General features: G+C 39.7%; 1 protein-coding gene across 1 annotated transcript in view; it reads right to left on the bottom strand.

The window, feature by feature from the left end:
* loxhd1 (lipoxygenase homology PLAT domains 1) overlaps nucleotides 1-21,519 on the bottom strand; it is a 210,406-nt gene that overhangs the window by 99,269 nt on the left and 89,618 nt on the right. Inside the window, exons 15-22 of the mRNA XM_062972582.1 lie at nucleotides 16,246-16,322; nucleotides 14,660-14,856; nucleotides 13,666-13,858; nucleotides 10,512-10,672; nucleotides 7,576-7,867; nucleotides 6,996-7,147; nucleotides 4,306-4,439; nucleotides 2,905-3,050 (exon numbers count right to left, since the gene is read on the bottom strand). Coding sequence (XP_062828652.1) covers nucleotides 2,905-3,050; nucleotides 4,306-4,439; nucleotides 6,996-7,147; nucleotides 7,576-7,867; nucleotides 10,512-10,672; nucleotides 13,666-13,858; nucleotides 14,660-14,856; nucleotides 16,246-16,322 — 1,352 coding nt within the window. The remainder of the gene's footprint in view (nucleotides 1-2,904; nucleotides 3,051-4,305; nucleotides 4,440-6,995; nucleotides 7,148-7,575; nucleotides 7,868-10,511; nucleotides 10,673-13,665; nucleotides 13,859-14,659; nucleotides 14,857-16,245; nucleotides 16,323-21,519) is intronic.

Raw genomic sequence — 21,519 nt, 5'->3', positions numbered from 1 at the left:
CACAAACACTTCTTGCCACATAGAAATGGACAAGAATTAACAAGAAATTATGGTAATTTTTCTGCTCTTTCATTAAGGATTTTATCTATCTTGGATGTTGGTCATGCTGGTGAAGTATTCTGAGAACCAAAGCCCCAATCACTTGAAGGACCAAAGTTTGGGAACCATTGAGGATAAGTGGCCATATACAGAGAGCAGGAAGAACAGGCCTTCATGATTTGTAGACTGTCCTCCTTTTTACCATCTCACAAGGTTCTTTAGGAGGAATGAGCAATAGCTCAGACATGGAGCATGATTTCTGTGCAAATGATCCCAAGTTTAGTCAATGGTGTCTGGATGTAATGCTGTAAAAGCCAATTCTTGGAAAGCTGCTATCAATTAATACAGAACTGAACTGCTCCTTTGCAATTCAATGCTTCTAAGGGTAAGTTTCATCTGCCCCATAGTCAGTGGTGAGTTACCACGGGAATTAAAATCAAGAGCATTCAAATAATATCACATTGTGAAAAGCTAGAGAAGGTAACTAGTAGGTAGAGAGACCAATCCCTAAGTAGAGAATCATAGAGTTGGAAGAGACCTCATGGGCCATCCAGTCCAACACCATTCTGCCAAGAAGCAGGACAATCACATTCAAAGCACTCCCAACAGATGGCCATCCAGTCTCTGCTTAAAAGCCTCCAGAGAAGGAGCTTCCACCACACTCTGGATGTATGTGAAAACTTCTCAGGTATAGCTCCAACTAGAGCAGATCCATTAAATTAATAGAACGTATGTAAGTCTTGACTTACCAAGTTTCATGGATGTAATGGGTTTACTATAGTTAGGAGTAAATAAATCTAGGCATCAGTCTCAGCGTCAGAACATTTTCTTTAAAACCAAGCTGGATTTTCTTCCCCTCTTTTTCTTTTTCCAGACTTCTTTTCAGAAGGCGTTTGTGTATGGAAATGTGTGCAAATTTTAAGGCAATTTTTTTACAAGGTAAGACTTTATTTACATATTTTAGCTGACTTTACATCCACCCCCTATTTACTAAGGAATGTTTCTCTGTGTTGTTTTCAATCGTCAAGCATTTATTAGTTGTTCAAATTGTAAAATATATGTATCATTATACAAGCTTTATTTATGTGCTGTAAGCTTCATAAAATGTGTGAATTTTTGAGACGAGGTGCATTTCTTCTTGTAATGAGAGTCCCAAAATAGGGGAAGCCTTCTTTTATTGAGACTGTTAAGTCTCTGTGTGCATATGTTTCTTAGCTCCTCTGCTACATAGTTTGCATATGTAGCTTCGAGTTGGATTTCCATGGATTTCATGGAGATTTCTAGAGGAATCCCTTGACAGTTCCTTCCTCTAAAGCAGACATGGGCAAACTTCGGCCATCCAGGTATTTTGGACTCCAACTCCCACAATTCCTAAAAGCCGGTAGGCTGTTAGGAATTGTGAGAGTTGAAGTCCAAAACACCTGGAGGACCAAAGTTTTCCCTTGCTTGCTCTAAAATATAGCCCAAAACATCACCTAGTTTTCATTGGTTGCCTTCCACTCAAGTATTTACCAGGGCTGAACCTGCTTAACTTTCTAAGATTTTAGATTAGATGACATCTAGCTTAGTTTTGGCTGCGGGGCATTTAAGACTTCTCCGTCCCTCATTCAAATATTTCCCCATCCCGAATTCTGACTCAGTAATAGAAGGCAGATTTTCATGGGCCACCTGGTTCTTGGTCTTGCTCTATATCTCTGTCACACCTCAGAATAGTTCACCTTGCTATAGACACCCAGTCGCACACAGAAGAAAGGCTTTTGTAGTTTTATTGAGCAAAAGCAAATATATATGAAAGCAGGCAGTTATAAGGTTTTCAAAGTTGTAGTAAAAGAGTCAATAGGAATCCAATAGTTCATAAACCATAAAAATCCATTAGTCCATAAGCCATAGAAATCCAATAATTCATAAGCCAAAACAGTAGACGATAGATCCCAAAGAACAAAGGCCCAAAGGTTACATAGATCCAGGAAACTTCTCTTAGGCATGAAGCAGGAACATACACTCAGATGAAGCAAGAATTTGCTTTGACAAAAATCTATTTCAAAACACACACTTTTAAAAGCAACCCAAAAATGCATTTCTCTTTCCCATGCATTTCTCTTTCCCACTTCTCTCTTCCCTGCCAATCTTACACTCCTTCGAGGCTGTACTCCCTTCCATAACAACCGGTCCGCCCTAGATAATGATGGATAATGAGGACCCTTCAAGATCCTCATTATCTTGCACTTGAACCGGGGCTGGAGACACCGGGGCTTGAAACCTCTCTTGCTCATTAATTCCCATGGGAATGTCATCCTGGCTGTTATCTATGGCCGGCTGGGTCAACAGTTCATTCTGATCAAGCTGCATTTCTTGAGCCTCTGAATCAGCCTGTATCATTCCCATTCCCATGCCATCATCCTGAGATTCATCCTCACTCTGGCTATGCTGTGGCTGAGTCACAACAATCTCCAATTTTGCATGTAGTCCCAATCCATACTGAGAAGGGCTTCATATTCATCAACAAATGCATTCTAGAAGGCACCTTTCAGTGAGTTCATCCTTTGGTTCTGCTACAGTGTTTGAAAACCTGTAACCTGATGTCAGCAAGATGGCGAATCAGGTTTCAAACTGAATTTTAATGGAGCTATCCAGGGTCCTAATACTCATTTGGGTATAAAGCTCAGCATCTTGGACAGCTCCGTCAAAGTTCAGACTAGAGCCTGGAGTAAATTCCTTGTCAAACTGACATGAAAGTTACTGACCTCCATTGGTTACACCCCAATTATAACAGCTACAGACTCCCTCAGGATTAAAGTTATTTAAAGTACTGTGTTTCATTCTCAGCTTTAATACAGAAGACCTTTCAAAAGGCTGACCACAAACCTTTCTGTTCGAGGCCAAGTGTCTCAAGAGAGTCATCATCAGACGAAGCCTTTAGCACAAATGCTTCATCCACTGGGACTAGCTCCCTCGCAATCTGACCATCCTCTTCTTCCATTGCCAACCACCTCTGGCATGGGAAATAATAACTGCAAAAAACAATGCTGTTAAATACCAGCTCCAGATTACAATATTTAGTGACAAACCAGATTTGAGCCACGTTTTTGGACTACAGCTCCAAACATCAGACTGGTGGCCAGTGGATTCTGGAAGCTGAAGTCCAAAAAAAGTGACTTTTCTGAATCCTAGATTGAAACTCAATCTATTAGACAGACAGGTCAATAGGCATTGAGTTGAAATACAGTCTACGGTTAGGTTGGAAGTTCTGCAAAGCAGAGAAAATGTCTTTGAAGTCTCAGAAGGAAAGGAGTAGAGCAGTGGTTCTCAACCTGGGGTCCCCAGATGTTTTTGACCTTCAACTCCCAGAAATCCTAACAGCTGGTAAAGTGACTGTGATTTCTGGGAGTCCCAGTGGATGAAGCATTTGTGCTAAAGGCTTCGTCTGATGATGACTCTCTTGAGACACTTGGCCTCGAACAGAAAGGTTTGTGGTCAGCCTTTTGAAAGGTCTTCTGTATTAAAGCTGAGAATGAAACACAGTACTTTAAATAACTTTAATCCTGAGGGAGTCTGTAGGCCAAAAACATCGGGGACCCCAGGTTGAAAACCAGTGGAGTAGAGGAAAGCATGGAAACCACTTTATTTTAAGTTTTTGTCCTTTGCTCCTCAGGTCCAACCACTTCTGTAAACAAGGGAGTAGAAATGGACCGTACCCATAGAGCTCTCCGAGTTCAATGGCTGGGACACTGAATTTATCCACCTGCAAAACCCTCCTCTTCATCTGGATACAGCTGTTGAACTTGTTGTCCAAGCACACCTGGAAGTTTGCATGATTCCCATCCCTTCTTGTAGGGATATGTTGAGGGAATTTTGTGTCCCTTTGGATGCTATGGAACTATAGCTCCCAGCATTCCTCATCAACCATGGCTAGGGAAACTGGGAACTGGAGTCCAACCACATCTGGAGGCTACACGGTTCCCACCTCTGCTTTTAAATCAAAGATAGAAAAGCTTTAAAAACCTACAAAAACTTTAGTGTATAGGCTACAATTACCAGAATCCTTTACAACACTCATGTAGCACTATGTGAGCCAAGTCTGATTCCACATTCAAATTGCTCTTTAATGATGTTCTCCCTGGAGTTCACCCTAAATATACCTTCCCATTGCCACCATCAACTGAAATAGCTAATTAACTTCCCCAAATTGCATTTCAGTGGGACTGCAGCTGATTTGGCCAGCCCCCAAGGGTTGCATTAGCTCAGGGTGATAATCTCTTTACTTACATGTTTTCCTCCTTAGTGTCAATAATCACAATCCTCTCTAGGAACCAAGCTGGGTTGCTTCCAGTGTTGTCCTGGCGAATCCGTACCTTTGTGAGCTCTCCGAGTTCAATGGCTGGGACACTGAATTTATCCACCTGCAAAACATCAAGGGCTTAGACTGCAGTCCTGTAGGTTTCTAAAGGAGCTTGAGCCTTATATTTAACATTTTACCATTTTAAATGCATTTCACAATGTGTTCTGTATGTGTCTGCTCTGCAGTAAGATCCATTGGGTTCAATGGAACTTACTCCTATGTACAAGAGACACTTTGTTAACCAACACTCTTGAGAATTATTAAATGCCAGATAAATGCAGTTTCTGGTTGTTTGAAAGTTCCTATTTTAAAAAGCCTAATACTATGCCTCATATTATGGAAAACCATAAACTCCACATTGACTTGATATTGATATTGAAATACAGTACTTAAAAGCAAATTAAGACAAATAAGGGCAAACTTAATTGAATGTAACTCAGTTTTACTGTATTATAAAAACAGGGTTTTTTATAGTTAAAGTATTATTTCTTCAATTTTTTGGCTGGTTGACTGAGTTCCAGTTAACTGAGAGTCTACTGTACCTGGGTACAGACAGGACTGCAGCCTTGGCATTTCAAAAATGACACAAAGTTGCCTCCCCAACTTCATAAAATTCCTCACTATAAATATTTTGACATTAAATATTTCCCAGACAGCTCTGAATTTTCAGGCTTTGTCAAACATTCACTGAATGTGATGTCCAGTTTCAAGCTTTTACTATTCAGTTACACTGTTGATGATGTAGTGATATGTTGGACTAGGACCTTGTAGACCAGAGTTCAGATTCTCATTCGACCATTGAAACTATTTGGGGATCTTGGAAAAGACATACTCTTTCAGTTTTGGACGAAGGTAATGGCAACTACTCTCTGAACCAATCTGGCAGAGAAAACCCCATGATAGTTTTGGCATAGGGCAGTCCTCAAGTCACTAGATCAGATCTAGAACCTATCTGATCTTGGAAGCCAAGCAAGGTCAGCCATGATTAGTTCTTGGATAGTAGACGACTAATGAGTCCCCGGTGCTGTAGGCTATATTTCAGAGGAAGGAAGTGGCAAAACCCACCTTTGGATTGCATGAGGAAACCCTATGAAATTTATTTATTTATTTATTTATTTATTTACATCACTTTTACCCCGCCTTTCTCCCCGAGGGGACTCAAAGCAGCTTACAATAAATAGGCAAAAATTCAATGCCTAAAAACAATGTAAAAACAACAATTCATATACAACAATCTACAAAACAACAATTCATATAAAACAGATACCATTACAAAATAAAATCACATTATATAAAATTTTAAGCATGTCCAAGATTAGAATCCATTCATCCAGAATCCTCAGTAAGTCTTCGTACAGGTCATGTAAAGTCCATGTTCTCATTCATTAAAAGCTTGTGTGGGCTTTTAATTCATTAAAAGCTTGCGTGGGAAATGCATGGGCTCACAATAAGTTGACATTGGATTTGAAGACTACAACCTTAAATTGGAAATGACAAGAAGGCAAACAACAATGAAGACATATTCTTAGAATACCTACATTCTTAGCAGTACCCCACTAATGAAAATCACCACTGGAAAAAGTGACTGGGGCTTGATACTTTCTACTGAAAGAATGTTAATAACAGTTTACTGTTTATCATCCTAGTTTCTTTGGTTGCATGGGTTTACCCTCTGCATTTTTTATATTTTTGTTGCCTCCATACACCCTCTGAAGACAACTATACATTTGCACTAGAAAGAACATTTTCCAAACCATCGCCTGGGGAAAGGCAGGGTGCCAGAATCGGGGGCCGAGATCATGCATCATGGGCTGCAGTGCGTAACTTTATGATGACAGAGCTACGCCGCTAACATGATAAGCAACAATGTAACAGCACTGCAACAACGTGCAACAAGCAAGATGTCCTGGAGGCTCCTGCTGCCTAACAAGGACTGTTTGAGATGCCAGCATTTCAGAGCAAGGGCTTGCACTGAACAACAGAGCATTACAAAACTGAGTCAGGTGTAAGGCACCCATGACTTCCCATTCTCCTCTGTTCTGGATTACCAGGGCCAATGGTTCTACTTCAGGGCATTGTTGTCCTCTGTCCTTACTCTGGATTTGTGCAAAAGCAACCTGTTCCACAAAGAGCAATGTTATTTCATATCACACTCGTTGCACAATAGTTGTGCTGCTCGTCTTCCTTGTGTATGTGGTGTCAATAGCCACAGCTACAGAAATGCTCCCTCCCTAGAATTACAAAGCATCCATGGAACTGGAACTTGGGATTTCATTTAACCACAACCATCAAAATGCATCCTTTCTAGTCATTATCTACGTCTATGAAATTCTTTGGCCAGAAGTCCTTCATTTCAATAGATTTGCTATTATGTAGTTTTGCGTACACATGCCAAGTCCAGGATCATATCCCTCATGGATACAGGGTCATACAATGTCACAATTTCACAATTGTAAATTGGTTTACAGTGTTGCAAATTCCCAACAGAAGGCCAACCACAGTTTACAGCTTAGTAACAGACCAGCTGCTTTGCACACAGTAAATCAATTAATAAATAAATCTAGACCTTGGGCTCTCCCAGTCCTCAAAGCAACGCTGAGGAATTCCCAGATCTTACCTGAGCCTTCTCAAACTTGTTCAAGTGGTTTGAACGCTTCAAATGGCGCTCCCCAGTGTCTCCTCTTTCACCATAGATACTCAAATAAACATTGGCATCAGTCCCGGCTCCAGAAACACCTCCGGTTAAGACATGGACTGAGTAGTTAACCACTAGGAAAAGGAAACAATTAAATGATCAATTTGATGTTCTTTTTGCCACTGGGGTTCCTAGGTGAATTAAGATAAAGAGCTCCTCAACCTTTAATACTTGTGCAAAACTGGAAATTCCAGCATGCAAAGTTTCCATGACTGTGTCCAGCTTAGAATGTTTTCAAATTTTAAATAAAGGCTTTATCTAAGTTAAAAGAAGAACTGTGGAACTTCACAGTGGTTCCACAAACTTTAAAATTGGATGGATCCTTAGTGTAGTCTTCTCCAGGATAATTCCTCAAATAGTGTTGAGTTACAATTCCAAGAAGCCTTTACAATCAGCAAGGCAGGCTGTGGGCTTCTGGGAACATATAGAGCGCCAAAGTTTCCACTATCCCAATGTACTGAGGAAAAGTAAAATCACATAACTCCAAATGTTCCTAGTTTACCTTCAAGTTCAGATCCTTCATCTGGTACCAGTTCCACAACCAGTTCCTTGTCTTCTTCATCACTTGCCAGCCAACGACAGGGTGTGAAATTATAAACCTCCATGATGCCTGGCCCTTCCTCCGCTTCCTCCTCCTCTGGAGTTTTCTTCTTTTTCTTCTTCTTTTTCTTCTTTGGCACCTTTGTAGGCAACTTCTTGACTACCACGCTGTCCAGAAACCAGCCATCCCCAAAGCCTTTCCCATCATGGCCAATTCGGATCTTGTACACCTTGCCAACGTCTACAGCTTCAACCTTAAATGTCATAATTAGTCATCATTCATAGAATCTATATAGTATCTTGAAGTTTTGAAAATACTTTACATATGACAAGAGTAGGAAAATGGGGAGTTAAGACACTGAATATTGTATTTCTTATTGAAAAGTGACCTTTACAAAATGGTGCCTCACAAGAGATCCATGGGACACATTTTCCTTATTTCCGATGTACCCATATTTATTTATTTATAGTATTTATATTCCGCCCTTCTCACCCCGAAGGGGACTCAGGGCAGATTACAATGAACATATATATGGCAAACATTCAATGCCAACAGACAAACAACATACATTAGACAGACTCAGAGGCATTTTTTAAACATTTTTCCAGCTTCATGATTCCGGCAACAGGGGGAGCTGTTGCTTCACCGTCCAGTAGTGGCTGTACTTCCACATTCCTTTCCTCGTGTTTTGCTGGCAGTTTTGTGGAGTTGTAAATTAGCCTCCCGCATAAAGCGTGTCTAAATTTCCCTAATTGACAGATGCAACTGTCTTTCGGGGCTGCATAGGTCAACAGAAAGCCGGGGCTATTAATGGTCAGAGGCTTAACCCGACTCGGGCTTCAAACTCATGACCTCTCGGTCAGTAGTGATTTATAGCAGCTGTGCCACAGCCCGGCCCCTGATATTGCAGATCAGTTGATGGAGGTTCAGAGACAGGTCCATATCTTGGGTCACTGAGTGAATTTTCTCCCCATTACTAGAAAGTCATCAGTGACCAGGTCATTTTGAAGGGCTTTTGCAACTGGGAAGTTGCTCTGCATAACAATCACATACAATTGATTTGAATAAAAAAATAATATTTGCTGACAGGAAACAGCATTTTCTCCACAAACAAAAATTCAACACAGAAATTTTAACTCCTGTGCAGAAAATGCTGTTTTCTGCACATAAATGCTGTTTTCTTTGCAAATTTTATGCAGAATACATTTCCATTCAGGTTTTTCTTTTTCAGGATAGAAAACAAAATTGTTCTGCATTGAACATTATCTTTCATGCATAACGTGTTGTTTCTTGTGCATAAATGCTATTTTCTGCACAAAAAAACCATGTGCAAATTTTGCAAAGAATAAGCCCCAAACCACAAAGATTTTCATCAATCCAGGTTTATTTTCATCAGGGTTTCTTGGCACTCAAAAGGCATGCCTTTAAACCATCTTTGGAATAACAAATACCATCCATCTATCCCTAAACAGGAAAGCAGTGGCTCTCCAGATATTGCTGAATTCTTGTTGCAAATAGTCATGGAGTCAGAGTTAATAGAAATTGACCAACTTTGACTCTGGCTTTAGAGTAAAAACTTTTAGCCAAAATTGTTAACTATATCATTTAAAAATGATTATATATACTTCTTATTTTTCAGGAAAAATACTTGTAATTTTGATTGACAATAACCTTACAACATCAAAGGAGCTTCTCAGTGAAGCCAGTTGCATTTAAGTGTCACTATAACTCATGATTGAAGACATCTGTTATGTCAGTGTGTGAGACAGGACCGAGTTGAAGAAAGACTTTATGATGACAAGAAGGAATCAGCGTCAGAAGAAAAATTGAGAAGCCAGAGCCAAAACTCCACAGGCCTGGTTCCACATCCCATCAGTCCATTGGCCAACTGGAGCAATGGTGAGGCATCATGGAAGTGGTTGTCCATCAACATATGAGGGGCCAAAAGTTCTCCACCCTGGCTTTAGAGCAATGCATCATCCGTCATTTTTGGGAAAGGCATAGACCCCATATACTCTTATAAGTCTAGACATATTAGTTCAGAAAGCAACCCTCAAAACCTGGGTATATCCCAGATATCCGTGGTTCAATGTGGATAAGTATCTTTCCTCTTATCAAAAAGGGGCCGGGCTGTGGCGCAGGCTGGTGAGCAGCCTGCTGCAATAAATCACTCTGACCATGAGGTCATGAGTTCGAGGCCAGCCCGTGGTGGGGTGAACACCCATCAATTAAAAAAATAAAAAATAGCCCCTGCCCGTTGCTGACCTAGCAACCCGAAAAATAGTTGCATCTATCAAGTAGGAAATAAGGTACCACTTATAAAGTGGGGAGGCAAATTTAACTATTTTACGACGTTGGAATGAGGAAGTGCCGTCAGAGTGGATGATGAAGCAGCTGCTCCCCTGTGGCCAGAATCGAACATCCCCTCAGGAGAAAGTTAAATTGCCTCTGCATCTATCTCTGTCTCGGTTCTATGTGTATATGGGTATTGAATGTTTGCCCTATATGTATATAATGTGATCCGCCCTGAGAAGTGTGGAATATAAATACTGTAAATAAATAAAATAAATAAAATAAAAAGGGAACTATTTTTTCTCTCTGAATAGAATGGCAAAAGGCAAGATATATTTTCTCCATCATAGCTATTTTTGAGTGCCTGGAAGGGGAAATGGCCTCAGTGTTCCCCTGATATAGTATCCGTGCTTTCCCATCTTCATGGAATGGGCCTCAACTTATCTACGGGTCATATCAAAAGTCACAATTTTGGCCCAAAGACCTGCCCTTAATCTATACATGTAGTTGATGGACACATGAATATATATGGCAGTTATGCAGTGGAACTAAAGATGTGTCCAATTTAATTTCATTCAGCACAATTCTTCCCAGGTTGCACATACCCTGAAGGTCTCTGATGCCCCCCTCTCGTAGTTGTTTGATCTGTTCTTTAGGATCAGAAGCTCCGTCTTGCCCAGCTCCCCATAAATCTGCATGAAAACGTTGGCGTTGGTGCCTGCATTCCGTACATCTCCTGTTGCTACACACACCTCATAATTTATCACTGTGTTTAAAAGAGAAGGAGGAGAGGGAATGAGGGTTATTATAGGGAAATTGTTCACAACACTCATAAAAGTCCTCAACCAGGGATATAAAATCCTACAATGAGAATTAAATTGGCTTTTTAAAAATCATATCATAAGTATTGTACACCACCCTTCAATTACATTCCATGCACACTCGAGCAAAATGCTCCTTTATCCTTTCTTACTTAGATCAAACAAAGGAAGCTTCAAATTACAAGAAAGGAGATCTTTGACTAAACATCAAGGAGAACTTCCTGTCGATGTTATTTCATAGCAGAACTGACTGATTTAGAAAGTGGTGGACTGTTCTTTCATTTAAGGGTTTGAAACAATGGTGCCATGGCAAACTCTCCGAAATGCTTTAGCTGTAGATTTGTACATTGGCAGAGGTTGGTCCCATCCAACTCCATGATTGTATACAATTCAAGAGGAACAGTTTGGAGGCAATGACTGCTACCCACCAATGGCAAGGCCAGACCTGGGGACAAACCTAAGACCCCAAAAACTTGAGATCTGCATAGCTAGACCTTTTATAGCAGGAGAAAAAAATGACAGGAAATATTTCATGCCCTATGTGATGGGATGCCTTTACAGCAAGGTAAAGTACAACTCATGGGACATATGTGGACCCTACCACAACTTTTGTGGCTCCTACAAAAAATTGTATTTTCCCAGATTTTTTTGTTTGCTCCCAAATATTCTGAATATCTTTCAGGAAAGAGGGGACATTGGGATATTTTTCTAAAACAGGCGACACTGGCATATTTCCTGTTTTTAAAAGTTGCTCTCTTGAAATCATCCAAGATGGCCCCCAAATATTGTAAATGTCCCCATGCCTCCACTAAGGAGAACAACTATGTTTTTTTTTTCAAGTCAGGAGCAACTTGAGAAACTGCAAGTCATTTCTGGTGTGAGAGAACTGGCTGTCTGCAAGGACGTTGCCCAGGGGACATCTGGATACTTTACCATCCAGTGGGAGGCTTCTCTCATGTTCCCACATGAGAAGCTGGAACTGACAGACAGGAGCTCACCCAGCCAACCTTTCAGTCAGCAGTCCTGCCGGCACAAGGGTTTAACCCATTCCATCACTGGGGTCTCCAACTACTATGGTGTAATACAGACATGGGCAAACTACTGGATGTTAGGAATTGTGGTAGCTGAAGTCCAAAACACCTAGAGTGCCAAGGTTTGCCCATGCCTGGTGTAATAGCTTGGGTATTGGATAAGAACACTAGGAGATCCATGACACTTTGACAAGTGACACTTCTCAGTCTCAGTGGAAGGCAGGGGAACTCCTTCTGATACAAATCCCACTTAAAAAAATCCCATAATAGGTTCACTTTATGGTAACTGTAAGTCAGAAATTATTTATAGCCAAGTGACAGCAAGAAACCATCCTTATTTGAGGACATTTTGCAACTAGATAGCAGCCCATGAGACAAACCAGAGAACTATCAAGAATCAAGTCTAGGAAGGCATACAGAGAAACTGGATTCTTACTAGAGCACACAAACCCTCCAAAGAACACATTCAGGCTGACAAAATACCCAAAGGCACTTAAATGACTGGATCATTTATTTGTTTGATTTATATCCCACTTTCTTTCCAATCAGTTCAGGGATAAACTTTGTATATGGTTTAATGGATTTTAACTACGAATTTCTTAGTACTTTATATTTAATTCTGTTTTAATGTTTGCATATTTGTATATTTTAAATTGTATGCTAATGCTTTTATGTTAAGCTGCTTTGAGTCTCCTTCAGGAGAGATAAAGCAGGATATATCATCATCATCATCATCATCATCATCATCATCATCATCATCATCTCTCCTGTTCATTCTCACCACAATCCTGTAAGGCAGTTTTGCTTAAGAGAGAATGACTGTCAGTTTCTACCAGGTTCTATCTTTTCAGTGAGTTTCATGGCTCGGTGAGTACTTGAATCTATATCTTGAAAGATTCATTTCAAAATTCTACCTACTATGCTTTTAGGAATTGAGTACAATGCTTTTTTTTTACAGGTACACCGTTCTGTTGGATGATGATGACGACGATGACAACTTTTATTGTGATGTAAATGGTTTGCTTGTTTTCAATAATTATTTGCAGGATTATGCTTTTCTAAATGCATATACGCTACAATGTTATGGTAGTTTGAGATCTTTTTCATTGTCCTGGCATCATCCTAGGAATCTTGGGATACATAGTGTGACTGTGGTATTCCTGTGCAAGTGACTTCCAATACTGTACTGTGGTTCTGCAGAATGCATTAGAATTTTAAGAGATTTCTAAGTATATAACTTTCAAAGGAGACCCCGGTGGTGCAATGGGTCAAACCGTTCTGCTGGCAGGACTGGTTGACTTGAAGGTTGGGTTGCTGACCTGAAGGTTGCCAGTTTGAGAGCATGGATGAGCTCCCTCTAACAGCTCCAGCTCTCAGCGGGGACATGAGAGAAACCTTCCACAAGGATGGTAAAAACATCAAACATCCGGGCGTCCCCTGGGCAACGTCCTTGCAGATGACCAATTCTCTCACACCAGAAGTGACTTGCAGTTTTTCAAGTCACCCCTGACACCAAAAAAACCCTTCAAACTACAAAGGCCAGAATTGCCCATAGGATGCGACCACCCCACACTGTAGAATGAATGCAGTTTGACACCATTTTAACTGCCATGGCATGGTACTATAGAATCATGGAAGTTTTTGTTTGGTGAGGCACCATCACTCTTTGGCAGAGATGACTAAAGACCTCGTAAAACAAACGTTCTGTAATTCCATGGCAATTATAGTAGTGTCAAATACATTAATTCTACAGTAGATAGAATGCACCCCATGACAGTTAAATGGGTATTAAATTACTATAAGGGTGTGGTGTAGATAAACCCTCTGATTCCAAACATGCAAAATGAACAACTGCTCTTTCATGTCACTCCTGCAAGTACTCGCTAAAAATAGACAGGAGTCCTTACATCTCTCGATAGGAATGATCTCGCTCGGGTAGACCTCGATCTCTACTCTTCCATCGTATTCGTTTTTGTCGAGCCACCGGTTGCATGGGAAGTTGTACACTTTGCCATGGACAGGGATGATAATCTGAACAGAGCCAAGGTGCCAGCCGCAATTGAACCCGATATTATCATGTCCGATCAAGAGCCGTTTGATCTTTGGAAAGCAAAGGGAAGGGAATTTGGAAGGAAAAGGGAAGAAATACAAGTCAGATGTAAAAGACTGGCACTCAGACTGGGGATGGGAGATGGTTAGAGTTGTTGCTGAGGGTGCATCTAAACTGTAGAGTTAATGCAGTTGGACACCACTTTAATTGTCATAGCTCAGTGCTATAAAATCTTGATTGAAGAGATTCAAAAGGTCTTTACTCTTTAGCCTTCTCTGCTGGTGCCTCTCCAAATTACAACTTCCATCACTCCATAGAATTGTGGGAATAAATGTGGTGCCCAACTGCATTAATTATAAAGTGTAATTATTATTAAGGTTTTTTTTTTGCATACAGGTTTAAAATTGTGGGGTTCAAAAATTATTTTTTAAAAAATTATACAGTGTAGATGCACCCTAAGACAGCAGGAATCTCACTATATTTTCATTGGTTTCTTTAAAGCATTATTTCTGACTTGCTCTTTAATCTGAAAGGGTTCTGACTTACAAATATTGTTAGTATATTTGTGCTCATTCCCTGCCTTAGAACCTAAAATTGTTGAAACAGAATGAAAAAGAGATGGAAAGGAAGGAGGAAAAATGAAGCTCATGTACAATATTTTTTAAAAAGGAGATGGGAACTGATATAATCTATATCAGTGGTTCTCAACCTGTGGGTGAAGCCATGTGTTGCAGGAAAAATGACTTGCTAGGGAAAAAGCAAATTCTATTTTGAAACCATTTTCAATGCTTCCAAACTGGCCTTCACCATCAAATCTGTGGGTAAAAATTGCACCTGATGTTCTTCCTTACCTTGCCAATGTCCATGGTATCAAGAGAAAAGACGTCTATCCGCCCACGTTCAAAGTAATTTCCTAAGTCGTTGTCCGAAACCAAGAGGAACTCCTTTTTGGTGTCTGACTTTTCACCGTACAGCTTGATGAAAACCCTTGAATCCGAACTGGCACCAGGGACTTCTCCTGTCTTGATGCTGATGTGATAACCAACGTCTACGGAGATATTGACATTTGTACAAAAGGAATACACACAATTGATGCAAAAAATAAATAAATCTGTGCTCTTTTTTTTTTTTTGAGAATAATCAAAGCAGAAGACAGGAGGAAACATAGAAGAAGTTAGGAAACCACATACAAAGCAGAAAGGTGTGAGAAGAATGAGATCGAAAGATGGACCAAGGCAGCTATCCTATGTATTAGGAAGCACAATCTTCTAATCATTACACCACAACAGGAGTTAGAAAAATCCCACTTATATAGCCCTTTCCCACTTGTTTTTTATGGTCCCAATCCACTGACTCCACAGTACAGTAGAGTCTCACTTATCCAACACTCGCTTATCCAACATTCTGGATTATCCAATGCATTTTTGTAGTCAATGTTTTCAATATCTATATATATAAAAGAGTGATGGCATCACGGCAACCCACAAAACAACAAAACTACAGGCCCCCCAACCTCGATATTTGACAACACAACCCATCATCCACGGCTCTAGGTTGATACAACAAAAAGAAAAGAAAAATAAAGTCCTAATTAGAGAGAGAGGAATAATTGCTTTTATCCAATTACCGCCAGTTAGAAGGCTAAGCTCCTCCAACTTGGTCTCCTAGCAACCCAATAAAAATAATAAAAACACTAAAAAATAATTAAAAACACTAAAAAATTAATATAATAACAGAAAATAACTAAAAATAATACAAGAAAATAATAAAATATAATAAATAAAAAAATAACTTACAATAAAATTAATTAAAAATACAAATAACGTCAAATAAAAATTACACAACAATTTTTAACCAATACCACGACCACTTTGCCACAGCAATACGTGGCCGGGCACAGCTAGTATCATAATATTTTGGTGCTAAATTTGTAAATACAGTAATTACAACATAACATTACTGCGTATTAAACTACTTTTTCTGTCAAATTTGTTGTATAACCTGATGGTTTGGTACTTAATTTGTAAAATCATAACCTATTTTGATGTTTAATAGACTTTTTCTTAATCTCTCCTTATTATCCAACATATTCGGTTATCCAATGTTCTGCCGGCCCGTTTATGTTGGATAAGTGAGACTCTACTGTATTTACAGCCACATTTTTCCTGCTTGTGGCATAAGAAGAGGAGCCATGTTAGCATGCTTGACAAAGAGAAAAAAAATAAATTAGCATTTCAAGGAATTTGAGTAAAGATAATGAGAAAGCTTTATGACAAGTAAAGACTCAACAGGAGAAATGTATCTCAATATGGAAGAACAAATAGCCCACTATGGATTGACAGAAGGTATTGGTTAATGTGATGTATCTTTCCTAAGAATTTATTAAAAAATGGAACAGCTTGGCTCAAAGCACCATGTGTCAACCAAGCAAACTCACTTTCCAGGAGAGATGATCTCCCAGCTGGAACTAACTCTCGAATAATCTGGCCATCGTCCTCATTTTTGTCAAGCCATCTGGTTAGCAAATAAAAGTTAAGTTATCTGCTATTACCGATCAAACATCAGGAGGCTTATTAAAATCCAGGCAGAACAGTCAGTGTATACTGAAAGACAAATCTGTGCATTTAGAAAGACTGTTTTATAGGAATCTGAAATAAAGAAACAGATTATGGGATTCCTTGTAATCATGAAATAACATCAGATTGCAAATTGGCATATATATTGATATAGCTATATTCCACATTTAATGAACTGTATTGAACAAACAGCTCCCAATGTTCCCAACATGAATTATCTTGTTCTTTTTAACAGAAACAGAAAATTATTGATTTGTGGCAAGTTGGCTTATAATATTTTAGCTTAATTATCAACAGCATTAAGTAACTCCATAGTGCACTAATAACATGTACAGTGTTCCCTCACTACTTCGCGGTTCACTTTTCGCGGATTCGCTGTTTCATGGTTTTTCAATAAATGCTAAAAGACTATTATAAATCATAAAAAATACAATTTACAGCCTAAGGAAGGGAGGAAGGAGAAGCCAAAGGGAGAGAAAAGAAGCCCAAGCGGAAACGGGAGGAGAAGGAGGCAATTTATCAACACACGATTGGTTGATAAAGACTTAAAATAGTGTATAACTACTAAAATAATGTATAATTATTAAAATAAATATAGTGGATTTTCACTTATTGCAGGTGATCCTGGAACCTAACCCCCGTGATAAGTGAGGGAACACTGTATATCCATTTTTATCCAAACGTATGCCATTTTCTATTTCATGCAATCAACTACATTTCGGTTAAGTCTTGAGTGTCAGTCAGCCTTAAACTGTGATGTTTTCATTAAAAACAAATCAATACCACCCAATTAAAATGTAGAAAGGGGAACAAAATGCTGCATGTTCATGTCATTAGGGAGTGAGTCCAAGTGAACAAATAGAGTAAAAAGTCTCATTTAAGAACACAATAGATATTTAGGTTAGCATAACAGTGCAGAAAAGGGTATGTGTTATACCCATTCAGAAGAGAACTCTGAAAGGTTTTTCATTCCCATGACTATGATATTTTGTATCTGAGGTAGATGTACATGTAAGTGCCCAAAGTATTTTGTGTTCAGGAGCAGTTGAATGGTTGATTTCTTAATAAAGAGAAGCATCCCAGCACTTTATCCCTCTACATCAGAACTTTCTATAGGAATTGTGTGGCCTCCACATGTTCTTGGACTCTAACTCCAAGCATTTCTCACTTTGGCTATGCCGAGATGTTGGAAGTTGCAGCCCAGCAACATCTGGTTCCCACCCATCAGACATGGAGTCAGTGATGCTGTCCATCTTGTACACCTGTTGATCTTAACTTTAAGTTTTAATAAAATACAAACACTATGATAGTTGGCCATAATGTTACTCAACATAACCCAACCAAGGGTTGTGTTCAAGACCTTCTTCAAACACAACAGGCTTCCCATTGAGCATCAGTGGGTTATTGGGTATGCTATGCACACTACCTTTTATTCTTGACCTTCCATTCCTAAAACTATGTGGATGAATGAAAAAACCTTTGATAGATTTACTATCCCTCCTTTCAGCTGGTTAATTGCAGATTCTTTTAATAGAGAGGGAACCGATGATCATATTAAAAATTCAATTTTGTCATGTCTGGTCTATTCACTACCTACTGCTCAAGTAAAATTTGTTCTTCATGGAAGGTCTTCCCTCCATGATGGTACCAATAAGGAGTCATGTGGCAAACATTTCAAAAGAACCAAAAATATTAATATGGTCAGCACACTAATTAAGACGAATAACCCTTTGCTGGGATGAGCAGCAGGTTTTGTGCAGAACTTGGGAAAGATGTTTTATTGGACTACAACTTCCAGAATCTATCAGCCTGGATAACCAAGACTCGAATTTTAGGATTTGTAGTCCAAACAGTAATTTTACCAAATACCATTTTTGTGGGAGACAAAGAGAGAGAAAATGGGAGTCAATTCTAATTTTGGGTCCCATGCCAAAAATGTATCATTGGGTTGGAGGGTGAATTTGAAGATCAACTACTTGATTCAAAGGAACAGAAGCTAGACAGGAATGAGAAAAACACCCATAAAGAAGTGTATGTCTTCATAAATGAATCCTCTATAGGACTTTTTCTCTTATCCTTACCACAACTGGATCCTTAGTACAGCTCTGCTATGTCATCCTAGGAGATGATTCTTGGGATCATGATCCAATGACTGTGGGTTAATGACATATTCCCTTTGCCAAATTACCCCTCGACAGCCAACTGGATTCAAAACAATTCTTTCAGGATGTTGGTCATCAATTTCTTTCTGTCAGCAAATAAATATATGCTGTCATTTCTGCAGGTAATCTATCCTGTGCTGGAGCATTAGTTGACATTCTTGCCACTGGGCAAAGACAATTGTTTGCCATCAAAATATTATTTGCAAGCTGTTGGGCATTTTGTGTGTACAGACAGACTATTGTTTGGCATCACTGGTGCAAATATCCACCATGCAAAGATCCATCATGCAACTGGACAAATTGTGTTTACCTGTCATTAATCTGGGAACCTTTGAAAAATCAATTGGCCAAGATTTTTGTGACTTATTAAATGCTCAGCCCTAGAAGAAGTTCATCAATGGAAGCAAAGAGATTATGAATTAAGCAGAATGCCCACCAATCTTAGACTGAACAATCCTACCCACAGCAGAAGGAGCTCCTCATTATTTCCACCTTAGCAGCAATTAAACCCCAAAGGAAATCATACCCTACTTTGGTCTTCATGATTAACCAAGATCACGCCCCACAAGAAGGCTGCTTTCAGCAGTCTCCCTGTGGTGAGTGAATCAACCTTAATGGGTTATTATTTTGTGATCATCCAAATCTGGTTCCAGAAGAGATGTTTCTCAAAAAGCCACAAAGAAATCGGAAGCCTCCCTGATCAGCAGGCATGGGATGGGTTTGATCCCAGCTCTGCGGGTCATGGAGAGATCTGCTTTCCTTCATAATGGAGGATGCAGATGGCGTGCACCTTTGTCTTCAAATTTCACAAGAGCCCATGACGCAAACACCCAACAGAAGACCGCTCCAGTGAGCAAAGAACGCAGGTGCTTCTGCTGAGGGCTCTGTCATCTGACTCTTTCTCTGAAAGGAAGAGATAATAGAGGTACAAGGACAGCGAGCAATATATCCCTCAGATGCAGCTGCCTCGCTAGAAGAGGGCTCAAGTGTTACGATCAGTGAATGATCCATCCCTTCTTGCTGCAAGCACATTTGTATCCATCTCTGTATAATCACTCCAGGAAGATGTCACTCAGTCAGTCAATGTGTTTTATAGTGCTTTTGTGCAATTATTCCCTTATACAGGTGAAAAGCAGCTGACAATTGTCTGTTTCCTGACTTACTAAGGATGTGAAGGGAAAGTTGTTTAAGCAAACAAACAAAAATATTTTAGTGTGTTCCTATAGCAAGCTGACATATTTTGCTCTCATTCATTACTGTGTTTATTCTAATGTGATGATACTTTTTGGTCTTTGTCAGGGAAGAAAGGAACTGCTTTAAAATAATCCCTGTGAAAGTTATAGCAGGAAGGTAATTAACACTAAAGCTTAATCTGGTTTATAACCCTCTTATAATTTATAAAGTTAGAGGTTGGATTCGATTTAGAGTTCCAACCAGAGTAGATCCATCAAATCAATGATATTTGCTAATGTATTATCTTATTATTGTTTATTTATTATTTATTTACAGCATTTATATTCCGCCCTTCTCACCCCGAAGGGGACTCAAGGCGGATCACATTGCACACATAAAGGCAAACATTCAATGCCATGATATAGAACAGAGACAGAGACAAGACGCAGGCACCGGGCTGGCCTCGAACTCATGACCTCTTGGTCAGAGTGATTTGTTGATTTGTTGCAGCTGGCTTGCGTTCCAGCCTGCGCCACAGCCCGGTCCTTATTGTTGGATGTTCCCAAGTCATTTCTTGTCAGAAATATTAAAAATCAACTATGTTACAGTAAGTAGTAACAGGATCAGGTATATATGTGTATGTTAAAGAAAACCTTATGGTGTTAATTATTATGATTAGCTGCTGATGGAAGTCAGCAAGCAAGCTTGGACCATACCCAGTAGGGTATAACTGTATGGATAGAATACAGTATGGTGATGCTGAATGAACAATGACTGACCAGCAATGCTCTTTGCTATGATGGAATAGCTATTTGTTTATGTTCTATTCTTTTGGATGAAGAAGCCTTACTCTGTGCAACTTACAAGGACTATGTAAGTTTGTTGAGCTATTTGATTTTGTATCTCTGCTGACAAGAGTAAAGATTTTTGTTCTTTTTCCTCTTGCTTGTGTGTCTTTGATATCTGCTTATGCGCAACAAACTAGGTATCTTTAATTACAAAAATGTGAGTCAAGCACTGAAAGGGTTAAATGCATGCAATGACTCAGCAAAAGCAGCAGTTTAATATAAGCAAGTGTGCCTGTAGCTTAGTAACTCTCAGTGGGAGAAGCTTTGGTGAGAGAAGCCCCAGGTTGAAGGCCTTGTGTGTGTGAGGCTCCAATGTGAAGGCTGCTGTGTGTAAAGCTACTGTGTGAAGCTCCTGTGGAAGTTCTATGTGATAGGAGGCTCTGTGAGAGTGAAGCTGTTTATCTGCATGAGAAAGAAGCCCAGTGTGGAAACAAAGAAGGAATGATAAAGAACCTTGTTTGTATTATGGAAACCTTGTTCTTGTAAATAGTGCAACCATATTATTTTACTACAAAGAAAAGCCCCTAAAGTGAAGCAGAGTTTTCTATGGAAGATTTGCTCAAAGGCAGGCCCGTAGCCAGGATTTTGGTTCGGGAGGGGCTGGGATTTTGGTTTGTTTTTTTTTGGGGGGGGGGGGGGGGGCTGAGTCTGAGTGAGAGACGATCTGCCCTAGCAAACTTTTTGTATCATTATCCCAATACCCCCATGCATATGGGATATATTGAGCATGGTGATCAGATCATAATATGAACAAACATAACAGTTTAAATAATAAATGTAAGGCCTTCTCACGGACCACCCTGAGAAATTCGGGGGGGGGGGGGGCTGAAGCCCCTCAAGCCCCCCCCCCCCCCCGGGCTACATGCCTGTTCAAAGGGGTTTGCCTTTGAGGCTGAAAAAATGTGGCCCCACCTGCAGCCGAGCAAAGCTTAAGGCAGTGGTTCCCAAACCT

This window comes from Anolis carolinensis, chromosome 2 (genome assembly GCF_035594765.1).
Source record: "Anolis carolinensis isolate JA03-04 chromosome 2, rAnoCar3.1.pri, whole genome shotgun sequence".
NCBI lineage: Eukaryota > Metazoa > Chordata > Lepidosauria > Squamata > Dactyloidae > Anolis > Anolis carolinensis.
This window is presented reverse-complemented; position numbering and strand designations above follow the sequence as displayed.